We start from the raw sequence: 17,724 nt of genomic DNA, 5'->3' as shown, positions 1-17,724 counted from the left end.
TGAGCCAGCCCTAACTATAAACCTGAGCCAGCCCTAACTATAAACCTGAGCCAGCCCTAACTATAAACCTGAGCCAGCCCTAACTATAAGAGTTATCAAAGAGGAAAGTCTTAAGCCTACTCTTAAATGTGTTGAGTGTGTCTGACCCCCGGACTGAAATGGGAAGCTGGTTCTATAGCTTCCCGGGAAGGACATTGTGTTGCCTTTAAAGGCATTTTTCTACTTTGTTTAGATAATTTGTTTATGCTCATTACAAGATGAAAAGATGGTTATTGTAATGTTGTTTTTCGTTCACGTCATGATGTCACTTCCGGGTGTGTCACTTCTTAATACAGACATTAAAGACAACGAAGTAGAACAGAGAAACTAATGTGGTGTATTTTCCGCCTACACATTAAACAGCATAAGTGTTTGAACTCATGTCCTTTGCATGGAGTAGATATATGGAGTGTAGAAGGCATGAACTCTGTCCTTTGCATGGAACAGAGATAGGGAATGTAGGAGCCAGGTCCTTAATTTATGCGCCCGGTGACATGTCCAGATGTTCCTTATTATCGGAGCAGGGTGCGTGGCGGACCAGGGGCCCATGTCCGAGACATGTTTATTAGGGGTCCTAGAGCGGCCAACATGCTACGCTCCTTGTGAGTTATCGTCTCTAACCTCTGGGGATGGGCATCAGCGGGATATAAGGAGACTGAGGATTCTCCGCACTTTAGAGTCATTTTGAATTGGCTGAGACTCTCCGGTCGCGCTAGCCGACTGTATGACATGTGTTGCTTGTTTGTAATAAACTTCATTATACTATCAAGAACAGTGTCCGCGGAGCTTCCTTCGATCACCACTTCAACATCACTGCCGCATGAAATACACGACACTAAGCATAAACATTAACATTTAAGTACTATGTACAATATAAATATATATCGAAGAATATATGTGAGCATAAAGAACATAAAGAAGAACAACAACAATGACAATGGACAATGGATTCGGGATATAATATAGTTGCCCTGAGTGCTAAGTTTATCAGTTTCATGGAGGAGATTGTGTTGAATGCTGACCTGAAATCAACAAACATTCTGATGTAGGTTTTGTTGTTTTTAAGATATGTAAAATGTACATTTTACTTACCCAGCCATGATGTTTTTCCAAAACCAAACTAAGTGGTTTTGTTTGAATTTACAAATGAAACCATGTGTTTACTACAACCATAGTGAAACATCATACAGTAGTTAGATGCGCCATTACAAAGTGATACCAGAGGTCCTCAGTATGTGTCGAGTTGTGAGTGTCAGTATACAGCAAGTTGGAATGATAACGTGTTGTGTTATCACATGACCAAAGGGTTCTTACTAAGGTCACGCGATACAAATGAGTCATTTCCACAACAACTGAGCAAACACTTGTTAAAGAAGACTGTGTTTAAATGATTGGTCCTATGGTCACATTGTGTTTTTTATGTTTGTAATTCTGCCCTGTTAAGCACTTTGTGACTTATATCTGTAAAAAGCACTTTATAAATACATTTTACTTACTTACTGTGAGATGCAGTTAAAAGCATCTCACATTCCAGGAAATCTAGTGAGTGGACCTGATCATTATTGATTATTGACTTTTGCCCAACTCTATCAATATATCCCTCTGTCTCTCTGTCTGTGTGTCAGTGCGTCTAAGTGGGAGGAGCTCGGTCCTGCAGGTCCAGAGAGGGGGAGCATGGAGGACAGTGTGTTCAGAAGGCTGGAACAACTGGCTGGGGATCTCTGCTTGCAAGCAGCTGGGATACTCCAGGTTTTGACTGTGGCTCAAATCCCTTGTATTCTTTTCCCCTCTTGTCTTCGCACTTTCTCAGCTCCATATGCATGTTATGGTGTCATTTAAAATTCATGTGCACCTAACCCCCTTTTTGTTTAGCTTGTTGTCTTGATTTGGATTGTCCTGCACTGTTCAGATGGCCATATGATGGTCCAACACATCTGTCCACGGCGACATATCTCAACAATTGTATAGTGTGTATAATGTCAAAGTGTCTTTGGGCAAGATACTGAACCCCAAATTGCTCCCTAAGGCTGTGCCTTAGATCAGATCTTGTTGAGCAGGTGGCCCCTTGCATGGCGGCCCCTGTCATCAGTGAATGAATGTGTGAACGGGTGAATGATGACATGTGTACAGCGCTTTGAGTTGTCAGAAGACTAAAAAAGCGCTATATTAATGTAAATATATAAATATGTTTATATATATATTGATATTTATATATTTTGTTCATATAATACTCACAAAGACCTTTTGCTCAGGTGCAAATGTGTCTTTATGTTGTTTGTTGATGAGCCTGATGAATTTTCACCCAGAAATGCTGTCAAAACTTTCATTTATATTTGCAAATGTAGCCTCCATAATTCTTGACCAGCGAAGAGGAAGAAAAAACATGCAGAGAGACAAAGACCAAAAAACATGCAAAACAAATGTAATAATAATAATATAACCCCACATCATTAAAATGCCAATTTGCAGAAATATTACAACAGTCTCCCAGCTGTTCATGAAATGATCAAGTTGGGACGACATTGCGCTACAATTTGAACATTAGGTTTGGCAAACAAAACCCAATAGCTAGTTTTAGGAAAACCTTCATGACCTTCATCACCTCAAAACAACTCTTTGGGACATGCAGCATTAAACACCTCGTGATTGAAAGTCCTGTGTTTGTTTGACTTGACTAATGGACTTTGCATTGGCCTTGGTTTTGTACTGAGCACCTTTGTGACTATTTCACGCACTGCCATGAGACTGGGCTGGCATTTATCACATGAACCCCGTGTTTGGTGAAATATCATTTGCGATGCAGTTTTTTCTTGACAAATGGACATGGCAGATATGAGCAGGATTAAGGTCACAGACAGCCTCCACAATTATTACAAATTACTAGAGGTCCCCAGGTAATACTCGTTCCGTTAGATTTGATCTTAAGATAGGATTTCACAACTGTGGAAAGTTATAACAGTGGGATTGTCATCAGTAAGCATAGTTCAGTTTAATGGCTGTTCACAGGAATTTGTAGGCAGCACAGAAAACACCAGGTGTGCTCCTTGATTCCTGTCCTCACCTCCTCTACTCTCGTCTTAGTCCTGCCCTCGAGAGAAGTGAGCTGAAGAGGCAAGGAAGAGAAGGGAGGAGAGAGAAGTGAGGGGAGAGGAGTCGAGGCGACAGGCTTTTAACAAATGACACCGATGCCTGGGAACCGTCATTTAAAGCAACGTCTAAATATGACATGTCACAGCTGAATCAGCATCCATTTTGTTATAGCGCTGCATTTTATGATCTTTGTCAGATGAGCATAACAGAGTTTTTACTAATGCCCCTCAGACCTTCATCAATGAGTCTGCTCAGCAGTACAAATACTATCACAGACTCTACTACCCAGAATTCAGGTCCTTAATGGGTGTGAGGCCTGATTGTACTAGCTCTCATTCTAATTTGTAAAACCATGGTTGTAGCACAATCCAAGTGTTTTACTATACTTCAAACTCAAGTTCGTTCTTTACCATATACTCCCGACCCTTGCTGACACCACGGTCAGAACCATTGGAGATATCTGCAGGCCCGAAAGTATGGCCAGACCTCCGTATATAATGAAAAGTATCCAGACAGATCACTCAATATTATGTTACTAACACAGTATGGTCAAACATAGCAACCAACGTCTGGCAGTATTCAAAACTAAATGAGCTTCTGAAGACTCTGTCATTTCAAATGGTAAATGTACTGTACTTGTATAGTTATTTTCTAGTCTTCTGACCACTCAAAGCTCTTTAACACTACGTCATCATTCACCCATTCACACCCATTCATACACTGATGACACGGCTACCATGCAATGTGCCACCTGCCCATCAGGACTATCTAATCATTCATACACCACAGGAACAGCCTGCGGGAGCAATTTGGGGTTAAGTGTCTTGCCCAAGGACACATCGACATGGACTACCGGGGATCGAACTGCCGATCCTCTGTTAAAGGACAAACCTGCTCTTCCACTGAGTCACAGTCGCCTCCATTTCAAGGTTATAATACCTCACAAATGTATGTGGGGTAGCCCAAGAGGCAGCAACACATACATTCTCCGCTGTGACATCTTGTAACAGTGCCCAGGAAGTGGCCACACCCCTAGTGGTGTGATCTCTCAGGCCCTCTGGGGGTACCTGTCCTGTGATGAAGTAACCCAAGACGATAGACTCTTCTGCCGTAGGCTGTGCAGGAAGCACAGAATAACACTGATATTGCAGTGAAATGGTTTATTACTCTGTTTAGCACAGCAGCGCTCAAATACTTTTCACTTGTATGGGTAAAGAGTCCTGGTAAAGGGGGCTCTGGCATTTTAGATTGCCTCTACTGCCTCTTGAGGTAAACCCCGGCCTACTAATGCTTCTGCTCAAGGGCCAAGCAACTAACTTCCATTTTTAAGGAGCTGGATGGAAGATTTCTCCCCTCACCTGGGGTCGGGGTGCAATGGCAGGGGCCATGATGTCCCTGCCAAAGGGACTTCAGGTCCGCAAACCATGTTTGTGTTGGCCAATTCGGGGCCAACAGGATTACCTGTGCCCTTTCCTCCCTCACACTGTCCAGCACATGCTGCAACATGGGCGACTGTGGCTGAGTGGAGAGCAGGGCCGTCTTTCAATCAGATAGGTTCAAACCATGTCTCCGGGGCCACTGGTTGCATGTCGATGTGTCCTTGAGCAAGACACTTAACCCCAAAATTTCTCCCGTAGCTGTGCCTACGGTATGATAGCGTCTGAATTGTAAGTTGCTTTGGATAAAAGCGTCAGCTAAATGACTGTAATGCAATATGATGGGAAAAGAAGGTAATGCATATAGCTGACTATATAAGTATTTGTTTAGGTTTAGGCACCAAAAGTATTTGGTTAGGTTTAGACGTTATCTCATGGGGCATGTCGTCTGGTGAAGTAAGCGACCTAAGCGACCTCCTTTGCACTGGCATACGCTTTAGCAATAGATTTTGAGTTCATGTCATATAAAAATCACAGTGCATAAGTAGAAAATCTTTAGGAGTTTCAGTAATGTTTATCAGTCCAATCTGAACATTTAAGAACATTGTTACCAGGTTATAATGTCATCATCAACTGTACATTCTGTCTGTGTTGCTATGTGTCCATCAGGTATGTGGAGTCATTCTTCATCTCTCTGACCTCCATTGAACAGGACCTTCAATACAACCTGGTGTCCATCAACCTGAGCCAGTCACAGATCATTAAGCTCCAGAATGCCACAACCTTCAGGTAGAAAGCACATCCCCATTTGAAAGAATGGAAAACTAACAGTGCTAATGGTCAGTGACAATTGGCATCATACAAATTATTTCAAGCTGGACGTTTGTGTTGATGCTCCTCATTTACTTTGAATTCAAGGGCTGGAATGAAGCCTTCTCTAGCTCAATCTGCAAATAACAGCTTTTATTTATTTTGGTCAAAAAATTTGGTTGGAAAGTCTGTGCAGCTTATTTATTGGTAATAGAAATTTCCAAATATTTAACGTAAATGTGTATTTCAAATTTGATAAATAATTATGATCACCAAGAGGACCCTACTTTTACAAAGACCAAAGGTGTACATTGTTTAACCTCGTTATAGTTTCCACACCTGCCAGCGGTATCTGAAGGCATTTTGTTCTGATTGGTCTCGGTATGATGAAGATGATTTCTTCTTGTCTTATTACAACTATTATATGGAACACTACTGGGAAGCTACAGAATGTTGTAAAAACCTAAAATAAATAAATAATGAATACACCATTTAAGTGTTTTCAAACAGCATTTTTTTCTGTTTACAAGAGACAATAATTCAGGAATGACGACTTGGTTTGGCAGAGATCAAATAGCATGTATGCATATGATGGTGGAAATAAAGTTGACATTCTTTTTTTACTGTGATTTGACCTCCACAGTAAGACTCAATGCAGCTCTGGGAAGGTGACCACTGTGAAATGTCTGGGTGAGAAAATACTGAAGACTGAATGAACCTTGTTTTAGTCATGACTTTTATTTTCTCTGAGGATCTAAGATGGCGTCAAGAGGCGCATGGTTTGCATGTGTGTACATTCTTGTGCTGTATGGCATACAAATGTGTGTCTCTTCTATTGTGTCTTTGTTGGAGTGTATGTAGGTTTGTGTGTTGTTACTTTTGCCCGCTAAGACATAGTCTGTATTTAAAAATGTTTCATGATGTTCATATCACTTTGTTAACACTTTGTTAACTGAGAAGCAAACAGCACATTTTTTTTTTAAAGTTTAATGTAGTGTTATAAGAGTGTGTGAAGAATGTGTTTATGTGGCTTGCAAGTATTTATGCATGTATTTTTGCATGTACCAGGGTTCAACAAATCAGGGATTTGTAAAGTTTAATCGGGGTCAGAACTTCTCATATTCAATACTTTCTATCAATATTTATATGCTTTAAAAGGGCACCACACCAATTTCACACATAAATATCAGATGACATGTCATGAGGAGCACTAGCCTGTGAAAACAGCTGTATCATTTCCGCTGTGGTTCTGAAGGAGCTTCTTCAAATATGAGCAAATAACCCTGATGATGTTATCAGCACTGCATTTTTTTCATTATTTTTTAGAATATCTCTTGTTAATGGAAATGCAATATTAAATCACCGCCGTATCCTGATAGATTAACCCTTTTCCTGGAAACAATGTTACATTTTAAATGTTTTCCTTCAGACTTTCCCCCAGTCAGGGTGATACAAGCCTCTGATAATACCGTATCAGAAATCATATCATATCATATAAGTCATATAAAATATAAAATATATATCATATCAGAAATCATATCATATCATATCATACATCATATCATACATCATATCATACATCACATCATATCATACCATACATCATCAGAATCAGAACTGTTTATTGTCATAGTATGTTGAACATTGAACAGGAATTTGACATGACAGGAGGTGCATAACATTTAACAATCAACATCAACACAGTGCAAAGTAGAAACATATTAAAATGTACAGAAAGATATAAAATAAAGTGAAATATAAAATAAAGTGCACACACGAACAGATAACAGGACTCTAAACAAGTGAGATGTAAGTGTAATGTAAAGGTTTCGAGTGTAATTAAATAAGAACCTAGAAGGGATGTGCAGGGGAGTGACCGGTAGGAAATTATCCTGGGGATGACAGTCAGTGGGTGACCCAGGCTCTGTTAATGAGCCCGACTGCGGATGGGAAGAAACTGTTCGTGTGGCGTGAGGTCTTGGTCCTGATGGACCTCAGCCTCCTGCCAAATGGAAGGGGCACGAACAGTTTATGTCCAGGGTGAGAGGTGTCGGCTACAGTCTTTCTTGTTCGCTTCAGGGTCCTTGAAGCGAACAAGTCTTGGAGGGACGGCAGATTGCAGCCAATCACCCTCTCAGCAGAGCGAATGATGCGCTGCAGCCTGCCCTTGTCCTTGGCTGTGGCTGCAGCGTACCAGACTGTGATGGAGGAGCAGAGGATGGACTCGATGATGGCTGTGTAGAAGTGCACCATCATTGTCTTTGGCAGGTTGAATTGCCTCAGGAAGTACATCCTCTGCTGAGCCTTCTTAGTGATGGAGCTGATGTTCAGCTCCCACTGGTCCTGGGTTATGATGGAGCCCAGGAAGCAGAAGGACTCAACAGCGTCGACGGGGGAGTCACACAGGGTGATAGGGGGCAGGTGGGGCTGCATTCTTCCGGAAATCCACAACCATCTCCACTTTCTTTAGAGCGTTGAGCTCCAAGTTGTTCAGACAGTTGATGGAGCTGTGGGGGATGGAGTCAGGGCTGTCCCATTGTCCATCAAAGTGACAGTAGAACTCGTTCAGCTTGTCTGCCAGGCGGAGGTCATTTATGGAGTGTGAGGCTTTTGGCTTGTAGTTGGTGATCTGTCTGAGGCCTCTCCAGACAGAAGCAGAGTAACTTGCTGAGAGCTGGTGTTACAGTTTCTCAGAGTACAGTCGTTTAGCATCTCTCACCGCCTTACTAAACCTGTATTTTGCCTCTTTATAGAAGTCCTTGTCCCCACTCCTAAATGCCTATAACTCACCCTGGTGCTTGATCATAGAAGATATCATATCATACATCATTTCATATTATATCATACATCATATAATATCAAATACATCATATTATACTTCATATCATATATCATACATCATACATCACATCATATATAATATCATATACATCATATCATATATCATAAATCATATTATATCAGAATCAGAATCAGAATCAGAACCGTTAATTGCCATGGTATGTTGAACATACAAGGAATTTGACATGACGGGAAGGTGCTTAACATTTAACAATCAACAACAACAACAACAATCAGTGCAAGTAGAAACAAAATAATATTAATATTGGGATATAAAATAAAGTAAGATATAAAATAAAGTGAAACATAGAATAAGGATGAAATATAAAATAAAGTGAAATATAAAATAAATTGCACAAATGAACCGATAACAGGACTATAAACAACAAACAGATAACAGGACTATAAACAAGTAAGATGTGTAGTGTAAAAGTGTCGAGTAAAATACGGATCGAAGGGCTGCAGGGGAGTGACCGGTAGGAATTTTTCCTGGGGATGACAGTCAGTGGGGGTCCCGGGCTCTGTTAATGAGCCCGACTGCGGAAGGGAAGAAGCTGTTCATGTGTCGGGAGGTCTTGGTCCTGATGGACCTCAGCCTCCTGCCAGATGGGAGGGGCACAAACAGTTTTTGTCCAGGGTGAGAGGGGTCGGCTACAATCTTTCTTGCTCGCTTCAGGGTCCTTGAAGCGAACAAGTCCTGGAGGGACGACAGATTGCAGCCAATCACCTTCTCAGCAGAGTGGATGATGCGCTGCAGCCTGCCCTTGTCCTTGGCTGTGGCTGCAGCGTACCAGACCGTGATGGAGGACCAGAGGATGGACTCAATGATGGCTGTGTAGAAGTGCACCATCATTGTTTTTGGCAGGTTGAATTTCTTCACCTGCCTCAGGAAGTACATCCTCTGCTGAGCCCTCTTGGTGATGGAGCTGATGTTCAGCTCCCACTTGAGGTCCTGGGATATGATGGAGCCCAGGAAGCGGAAGGACTCCACCGCGTCGACGGGGGAGTCACACAGGGTGATAGGGGCTGGTGGGGCTGCGTTCTTCCGGAAATCCACAACCATCTCCACTGTCTTTACAGCGTTGAGCTCCAAGTTATTCAGACCGCACCAGGTCACCAGATGATCAGTCTCCCACCTGTAGGCGGACTCATCCCCACCAGAGATGAGTCCAATGAGGGTGGTGTCATCCGCGAACTTAAGGAGCTTGACGGACTGGTGACTGGAGGTGCAGCTGTTGGTGTACAGGGAGAAGAGCAGAGGGGAAAGAACGCAGCCTTGGGGGGAACCAGTGCTGATGGTCCGGGAGGCTGAGACGTGTTTTCCCAGCTTGACGTGCTGCTTCCTGTCAGACAGGAAGTCTGTGATCCACTTGCAGGTGGAGTCGGGCACGTGCAGCTGGGAGAGCTTGTCATGCAGCAAATGATGGTATTGAAGGCAGAGCTGAAGTCCACAAACAGGATCCTGGCGTAGGTTCCTGGGGAGTCCAGATGCTGGAGGATGAAATGAAGGGCCAAGTTGACTGCGTCGTCTACAGACCTGTTGGCTCTGTAGGCGAACTGCAGGGGGTCCAGGAGTGGGTCGGTGAGGGTTTTTAGGTGGGACAGGACAAGGCGCTCAAAGGACTTCATGACCACAGAGGTCAGGGCGACGGGCCTGTAGTCATTAGGTCCTGTGGTCCTTGGTTTTTTGGGGACGGGGATGATGGTGGAGGCCTTGAAGCAGGACGTGGCATGTCTCCAGGGAGGCGTTGAAGATGTCTGTAAACACCGGAGACAGCTGATCAGCACAATGCTTCAGGGTGGAGGGTGAGACAGAGTCCGGGCCGGCTGCTTTGCGGGGGTTCTGTTTTTTAAAAAGCCTATTGACGTCCCTCTCCAGAATAGAGAGAGTCGTCACTGGGGGTTGGGGGGACACTTGGATGGGTGATACAGAGGCATGGGCCCCTGACGGGCTGGGGGAGGGGGACCTGGTGGTCTGGGGCTGGTTGACGGGGCTGTGGGGGATGGAGTCAGGGTTGCCCCATTGTCCATCAAAGCGACAGTAGAACTCGTTCAACTCGTCTGCCAGGCGGAGGTCATTCATGGAGTGTGAGGCCTTTGGCTTGTAATTGGTGATCTGTCTGAGGCCTCCAGAGGCTCCAGACAGAAGCAGAGTCGTTTGCTGAGAGCTGGTGTTGAAGTTTCTCAGAGTACAGTCGTTTAGCATCTCTCACCGCCTTGCTAAACCTGTACTTTGACTCTTTATACAAGTCCTTGTCCCCACTCTTAAATGCCTGATCCTTGTGCAGCCTTAGCTGTCTGAGTTCCGCTGTGAACCAGGGTTTGTCGTTGTTATAACTCACCCTGGTGCTTGATAGAACACAGCTGTCCTCACAGAAGCTGATGTATGAAGTCACAGCCTCTGTGTAGTCATCCAGACTGTTGGTAGCAGTCCTGAACACATCCCAGTCTGTACGGTCCAAGCACGCCCGAAGATCCTCCAGAGCTTCACTGGTCCATTTCTTGAATTTCCTCACCACAGGTTTACAGAGCTTGAGTTTCTGCCTGTATGCAGGAATCAGATGGATATTGTATCATACATCATACATCATATATCATACATTATATCATATATCATATGTCATAAATCATACATCATACATCATATATCATACATCATATCATATTATATCATACACCATATAATATCATATATATATATCATATTATACTTCATATCATACATCATACATCACATCATATATGATATCATATACATCATATCATACAAATATACTGATTTGAGTTTTTGTCTCGTAAATTTGAGGGTTTTTTCTCTAAATTTACCGCTTTAAACTCAGAGAATATTCATTATATATCATATTATATCATGCATCATATCATACTTCATATCATATATCCTACATCATATCATATACATCATATCATTCTTTATATCATACATCATATCATATTATATCATTCATAAATATCATATACATAATATCATATACCATACATCATATCATAACATACATCATATCATACATCATATACTGTATCATACATCATATACATCATATCATACCATATCATATACATCCTAGCTTATATCATATACATCATATATCATATCATATACATCATCATGATAAAGTTTTCTGATGATACAGCCATCCCGGGTCTCATGTCTGACACGTTGGATGCGGCTGTATACAAACATGAGATTCAGAACTTTGTTCAGTGGTGCGACAAACACTTCCTCATCCTCAATGTCAGGAAAACAGAGGAGATTCGACTCCAAATACATTGGAGACCACTCACCAGTGGTTATCCATGACCAGAAGATTACACAGGTTGACTCCTACAGTTACCTGGGCATACACATTGACAATAAACTGATGTTCAGGTAGTAAATGTCTGCACTAGGGTCCAACAGCGGCTACACTTCCTTCGTAGGCTGAGGGTCTTTGGTGTCAACCAAAAAGTCTTGCTCCTCTTCTACCATGCCATAGTTGAGAGCGTCCTGCGGTTTGGCCTCTCAGCCTGGTTTGGCAACCTCAGTGTACAACTGAAAGCCCAGATCACCCGGCTAACACAAAGAGCCATGAAAATGATGGGAGTCAGACAGCATCCCACACTCCAGGCCGTCTTTGATGAAACTATCATCAGACAGGCCCAGCAGATTATTTCAGACCCCACCATGTCCTCCACTCTGAATATCAGCTTCTTCCCCCAGTGCAGCTCAACCGCTTTAAGAACTCTTTTGTCCCCTTGTCCATCAAAGCCCTAAATGGCAAGCTAGCCAGAGCTTAACCCCTGTAACACCGATTTTTGTATTCATTTTTTTATTATCTTAACTATACACTACAGGTGTGTTGTACAGGTGTGAGTCTTTTGCATGTACAGTAGGTACTGTGTGTGTGGGTATGTGGACTGCCGACAGTCTGTGTATGTAATGTATGTATGCAATATGTTACTTGTATTGTTTTAACAGCAGACACTGTATGTATGTTTCCAAGACAAATTTCCTTCGGGACAATAAAGTCTATCTTAACTATCTTAACATATCATACATCATATATCATATATCATATATCATATCATATACATCATATCATATATTCTATATCATATCATATATTCTATATCATATCATATATTATACATTATGCATCATACATCCTATCATATCATACATCATATATCATACATCATATACATCATATCATACATCATATCATACCATATTATACCATACATCATATCATACATCATACCATATCATACATCATATCATATACATCATACCATATCATATCATATCATATACATTATACCATACACCATATATCATACATCCTAGCATATCATATCATACATCATGTCATATCAGACAGTAAAACATCTTGTTAGCAGCTCTTTAATATATGACAGCGTATTTATAGCTACAAATATTGCTTCACTTCACAATGTTGGATCAACCGCATCACACCACAGACACCTGCCGTGTATGACCTAATCAAAATATACTTTGCAATCAGATTTAGAAATAAGGAAATACCCACAATCACCATATTAACGGAAGCATATGGACTTTAAAGAGACATTGTCAGGAAGTGGGCCTATTCAGAGGAAAACAACATACTGATATGAGTTTTTGTCTCGTAAATTTGAGTTTTTTTCCTTTAAATTTACCGCTCTAAACTCAGAGAATATTTTAAAAAATCTTGTAGATTTAAGACTTTAATCTCGGAAATTCTGAGCTTCCCTTTGAATATTACCCTCTCTTTCGGCTCTGAGTGCTACCACTGTAGTACTAAGGCAAGTGACCCACAGCAACTATTCAGTGATAGGAGAAACCTAGGAACCCATGACAGTTACTGACTGATATTTAATAAAGGCAAGTCTGAGCCCTCCAGCACATGGTATTAAGTCAGTGCATGTGAATGAGCACTGTGTTTGCATCCATGCTTTAGAGGTGCACAAGCTTACCTATCACCCCCCATGCATCTGTCCTCAGAGTGCGGTTCCAGACCCCAGTACAACACTCGCATCGTTGGAGGTAACATCTCCAAGCCGGGTCAGTTCCCCTGGCAGGTCAGCCTCCACTTCAGCAGTGAACACCTGTGCGGAGGCTCTATCATAACATCACGCTGGGTCCTCACTGCAGCACACTGTGTGTATGGGTGAGTCGCACAAACTCAATCAATCTACACATGAAATGGTATACTGTGCAAGCATCCAGAAGAGAAGAAGAGGTGTGTAATAAGGCAAATTAATTAGCTACTATTCACAAACTAATTGGTAAAGTTCCAATACGATTAACAGAGAAAAGTATGGCTGTCTTCTCTGTCAAAATTAATAAATCTGAAAACGACATTTAAGTAAAAAGGGATTTATGTCTGGGCACCGCATTTTTCCAAATCAATTTTCCCACTTTTGCATTTTCAATTTGATATTCCTCCTAAAATCTCTCTAAACAGTGTCTTCTGACTGTGCAGCTGTCGGACTTTAGATGAGATGAACTGATAATGTGATGTGTTGATGTGCTCATCTGAGTCATCTTCCCTCACTATTGTGCACTCAAAGGAATTAAGCTTTATTAGGAGCATTGGTGGGGGTTGTTTGGATTTTATGCAGCCTGAGAAGAAAACTACAGACACTACTTGGGATTGAAAGGGTTACTTTCGCCTCCTTTGTTTTTCGGCTAACAAAGATTACAGTTAATCCTCCCCTAAAACAAGATCCTGCAGTTCAATCAAAGGTAACTCCTAAGAACTTCTTAGGTATAGAGCCTTGTCGCTACAGCGTTTTGGAAACATATAACAATCATGAATCTTTAAAAGAATATTTTGATAGTGGCTGATTTATTTTGGATCCCTCTAGTCTTCTGACCACTCAAAGCTCTTTAACACTACATGTCATCATTCACACCCATTCATACACTGATGACAGGGCTACCATGCAAGGTGCCACCTGCCCTGCCACTGTTTTTATTATTCAGAGTCAGAACAAGTACTAATTGTCAGTGCTCAAATGATCCTGTTTTTAAAATATTCATGCTGATAAAATAAAAATCTTAGTTATAAAAATATCTGTATCTCACACCAAGATGAGGGTCCAAAAACTTTAAAAGTCAATTACATTACATTACATCAGAGACGTGCGGTCAGGGGAGGCAGGGGCTCCCCTGCCATCATGAAAAGTAAAAAACAAACAATGATAAAATAAAATAAATAATATTTCTCTACTGAGCTGTGCTATAAATGTAATTTCTGTATGATTTCAAGCATTTTAAGCATATATTTGCAGTCAAAGTTGCCTAATTTGCGCATGTCCTGTTCAAACAGAGAGGAGACACGCGAGGTGAGGCAGTGACGAGCTGTGCCTCACCTCAGATTGCGTAATCCCTAACAAACTAGGTTGAGCGCGTGCCTTTTGCTTTCTCATTGTTTGTTACCACTGTAATATTTGTAGACAGTTGTATTATAAGTCATTTCTTTCCATAGAATAGGTCATGTATTTTACGTCTGTGTAGAACATATGTAGTCTTGCTGATCTGACAGAAACCGCAGTGAAGAAGCACAGAGGGGAGGCAAACAGTACCTCTGCCTCACTGCGAGAGCCCACGGGTCGGGTTCATACTTGTAGTTCCGTTACTCTTCTTCTACACTTCTCTTCTTCTTCTTATATTTTGCTTTGACCGCAAACATTGAAGATTAAATATCTAAGCTTTAACAATTCTCAAAAAACAGGGAAATATGACCTTAATGATAAAAGCAGTAATGCTATCCGAATAATAATAGCAATGTCCATCCATCCATCCATTTTCCTCCGCTTATCCGGGGTCGGGTCGCGGAGCCAGCAGGCCAAGCAGGTTGACACAGACTTCCCTCTCGCCCGCAACATTTTCCAGCTCATACTGGGGGATCCCGAGGCGTTCCCAGGCCAGCTGGGAGATATAATCCCTCCAGCGTATTCTGGGTCTTCCCCGGGGTCTCCTCCCAGTTGAACGTGCCCGGAAAACCTCCAATGGGAGGCGTCCAGGAGGCATCCTAATTAGATGCCCGAACCACCTCAGCTGACTCCTTTCGACACGAAGGAGTAGTGGCTCAACTCCAAGTTCCCTCCTGATGTCCGAGCTCCTTACCCTCTGACTCTGTCCAATAAACAAGCTAATTGTTTACTGAACATGTGACTTGTGTTTAAAGTTGGGATTGGCTGGTATTTAGGAGAAGAGCCATGAATGAAAACCATATTTTATTTAACTCTGTTTCTCTCATATACTGCTATGAGTATTGTGTTTCCCCGTATCTTCCACTGTCTGTCATCAGGTTTGCAGACCCCTCTATGTGGGTGGTCCACGTGGGGCTGACGGAGCAACCGGTCCACGGGGCTCAGTCTCTGGCTGTGGAGCAGATTATATACCACACTCGCTACAGGCCCAAAGGACTGGACTACGACATTGCACTGATGAAACTGGCCATGTCACTGGCTTTCAACGGTATTGGTGTTCTCTTTCAAGACCTTGCTGAATACTCACCCTCTTTCTCAATAACATCCTGCTCTTTGTCCATACACTAAAATGCATCTCAGCAATTTCACCACACTCAGAAGAGACCAAAAGATTCAGTTTAGTCCCAAGACTGAAAGGATCTGAGGTGCCCTTTAGCCTAAAGTGGGTGACTGTGGCTAAGTGGAGAGCAGGAGGATTCAGTCCTTCGATCAGAGGATTGGTGGTTCGATCCCCGGCTCCGCTAGTCGCATGTCGATATGTCCTTGAGCAAGACACTTAACCCCAAAATTGCTCCCATAGCTGTGCCTACGGTGTATGAATGTGATAGAATCTGATAGGCAGCTGACAGTAGTGGTCGGAAAGACTAGAAAAGCGCTATACGGTAGTAGACTGCATTTACCATTACCATGGTTCTGCTCAAATTACACACAATGTGAACTTGGATTTCAATAATAAACTTTGAACTAATTGCCAACAATTTGCCATTTTAGGATCTAGAATATACACCAGAATCACAGTAACAAAGAAAGATGAACAACCTGATTGTTTTGGACGCGTATTGTCCCAGGAGATAGAGCCTGTGTTACCACTTGGCCCTGAGGAGTGACGACTGTAACAGGCTGGTACACCGTGCCACCTACAAAACACACACACACACACACACACAGCATAATGTAATCTGCTGCGCTGTAGAGGGTGACCCAGAATAGTAGAACAAGATGTAAGGACTTGACCAATCAGATTTGACTGTCAGGTAGTTAGTCTGATAGGTAGAGGGCACCTAGCCCCTGCCATCAGTGTGTGAATGGGTGAATGATGACAAGTAGTGTGAAAGCACTTCGAGTGGTCGAAAAGACTAGAAAAGCGCTATACAAGTACAGTCCATTTACCATTACCAGTTCACCCTTTTCCAGTGAAACAGCTCTGCTCAAAGTATGGTTCAATTACATTACATTTGATTTGTATAGCCCAATGTCGCAAATCGCAAATTTGCCTCAGAGAGCTTTACAATCTGTACAGTATACAACATCCTTTTTGCTTGGACTCTCACATCGGAAAAGGAAAAATTACCCTAAAAAAAAACACTCGGGGGGAAAAAAAGGAAGAAACCTCAGAGAGAGCAGGATCCTGCGATCCCTCCCGCAGGATCGCCAGAAGTGCGATAGATGTTATGAGGACAGAAATCGAACAACATAACTAAATTACAACATCATTCAATCCATATGATATAAATTATACATATAATGAGTAGTAATAGCAGTAGTAGCACTAAGAATAGTAGAATAATAAAAGAAAAAATATAACTAATTAAAGCTGCAAGCAGCATTGATTAGTTATCAGTAGGTGGCGCTATGACTATGAGTTAATATTGGCATGCAGAAGTCCTAAAGTCATGACAGTCATCAAGCATGTCAAGTTTGGGACGGTTTTGACAAAGTACAGTCGAATTACAACAGCTTGATGGATGATGGCGAACCATTTAAAATGGGCGCTACAACACATACATGTCGTTCTGAAACATCAAGCTGTAAGTAACTTTTAATCAATAAGGTCTTTAGACTGTACTAACCAAATTTGAAGTTGATTTGATTAATTCCCTAGGAGGAGTTTGTTAAGGTACAGCGCTTGGAAATGGCAAAAACGACACTAGAAATTCATACTAAATTCAAAATGGCTGACTTCTGGTTGGGTTTCGAGCATCGCCCCAAGACACTTTTATTTAAGTCCACATGTGATACATCTGCCTACCAAATTTTGTAAATCTATGTGAAATGTACTGCGAGGGCTGCTATTTGAATAATTTCAATGGAATAATTAAAGCTGCGAGCAGCATTGGTCGGGCCCTCGCACGTTCACGCACGTCGAGGGTACCGGCAGGACTCTGGTTGACGCGGCCATGCATTTCCGTGACCATCAAACACTGCGTGCACGAGTTAGATGATATTTCCTGCGTCGACCAGCAGCGACTTGCCACTCTGAAACATTAAAGTCACATCAGATAACTACATTCAGGATTGTAAATGTGTTTGACAAGTTTTGTTATGTTTTTAGCCCCTCAAAAACACCTTC

The 17,724-nt window shown here is 42.1% G+C and overlaps 1 protein-coding gene across 1 annotated transcript in view; it reads left to right on the top strand.

Moving 5' to 3' along the window:
- Positions 1-17,724, top strand: part of tmprss3a (transmembrane serine protease 3a) — a gene marked incomplete at both ends in the record, with an annotated part of 40,705 nt that overhangs the window by 11,315 nt on the left and 11,666 nt on the right. Inside the window, 5 exons of the mRNA XM_079170207.1 lie at positions 1,665-1,788; positions 5,175-5,294; positions 5,959-6,005; positions 13,159-13,324; positions 15,473-15,642. Of these exons, the coding sequence (XP_079026333.1) occupies positions 1,665-1,788; positions 5,175-5,294; positions 5,959-6,005; positions 13,159-13,324; positions 15,473-15,642 (627 nt within the window). The remainder of the gene's footprint in view (positions 1-1,664; positions 1,789-5,174; positions 5,295-5,958; positions 6,006-13,158; positions 13,325-15,472; positions 15,643-17,724) is intronic.

This window comes from Pholis gunnellus, assembly GCF_910591455.1.
Source record: "Pholis gunnellus genome assembly, chromosome: 12".
Taxonomy (NCBI): Eukaryota; Metazoa; Chordata; class Actinopteri; order Perciformes; family Pholidae; genus Pholis; species Pholis gunnellus.
This window is presented reverse-complemented; position numbering and strand designations above follow the sequence as displayed.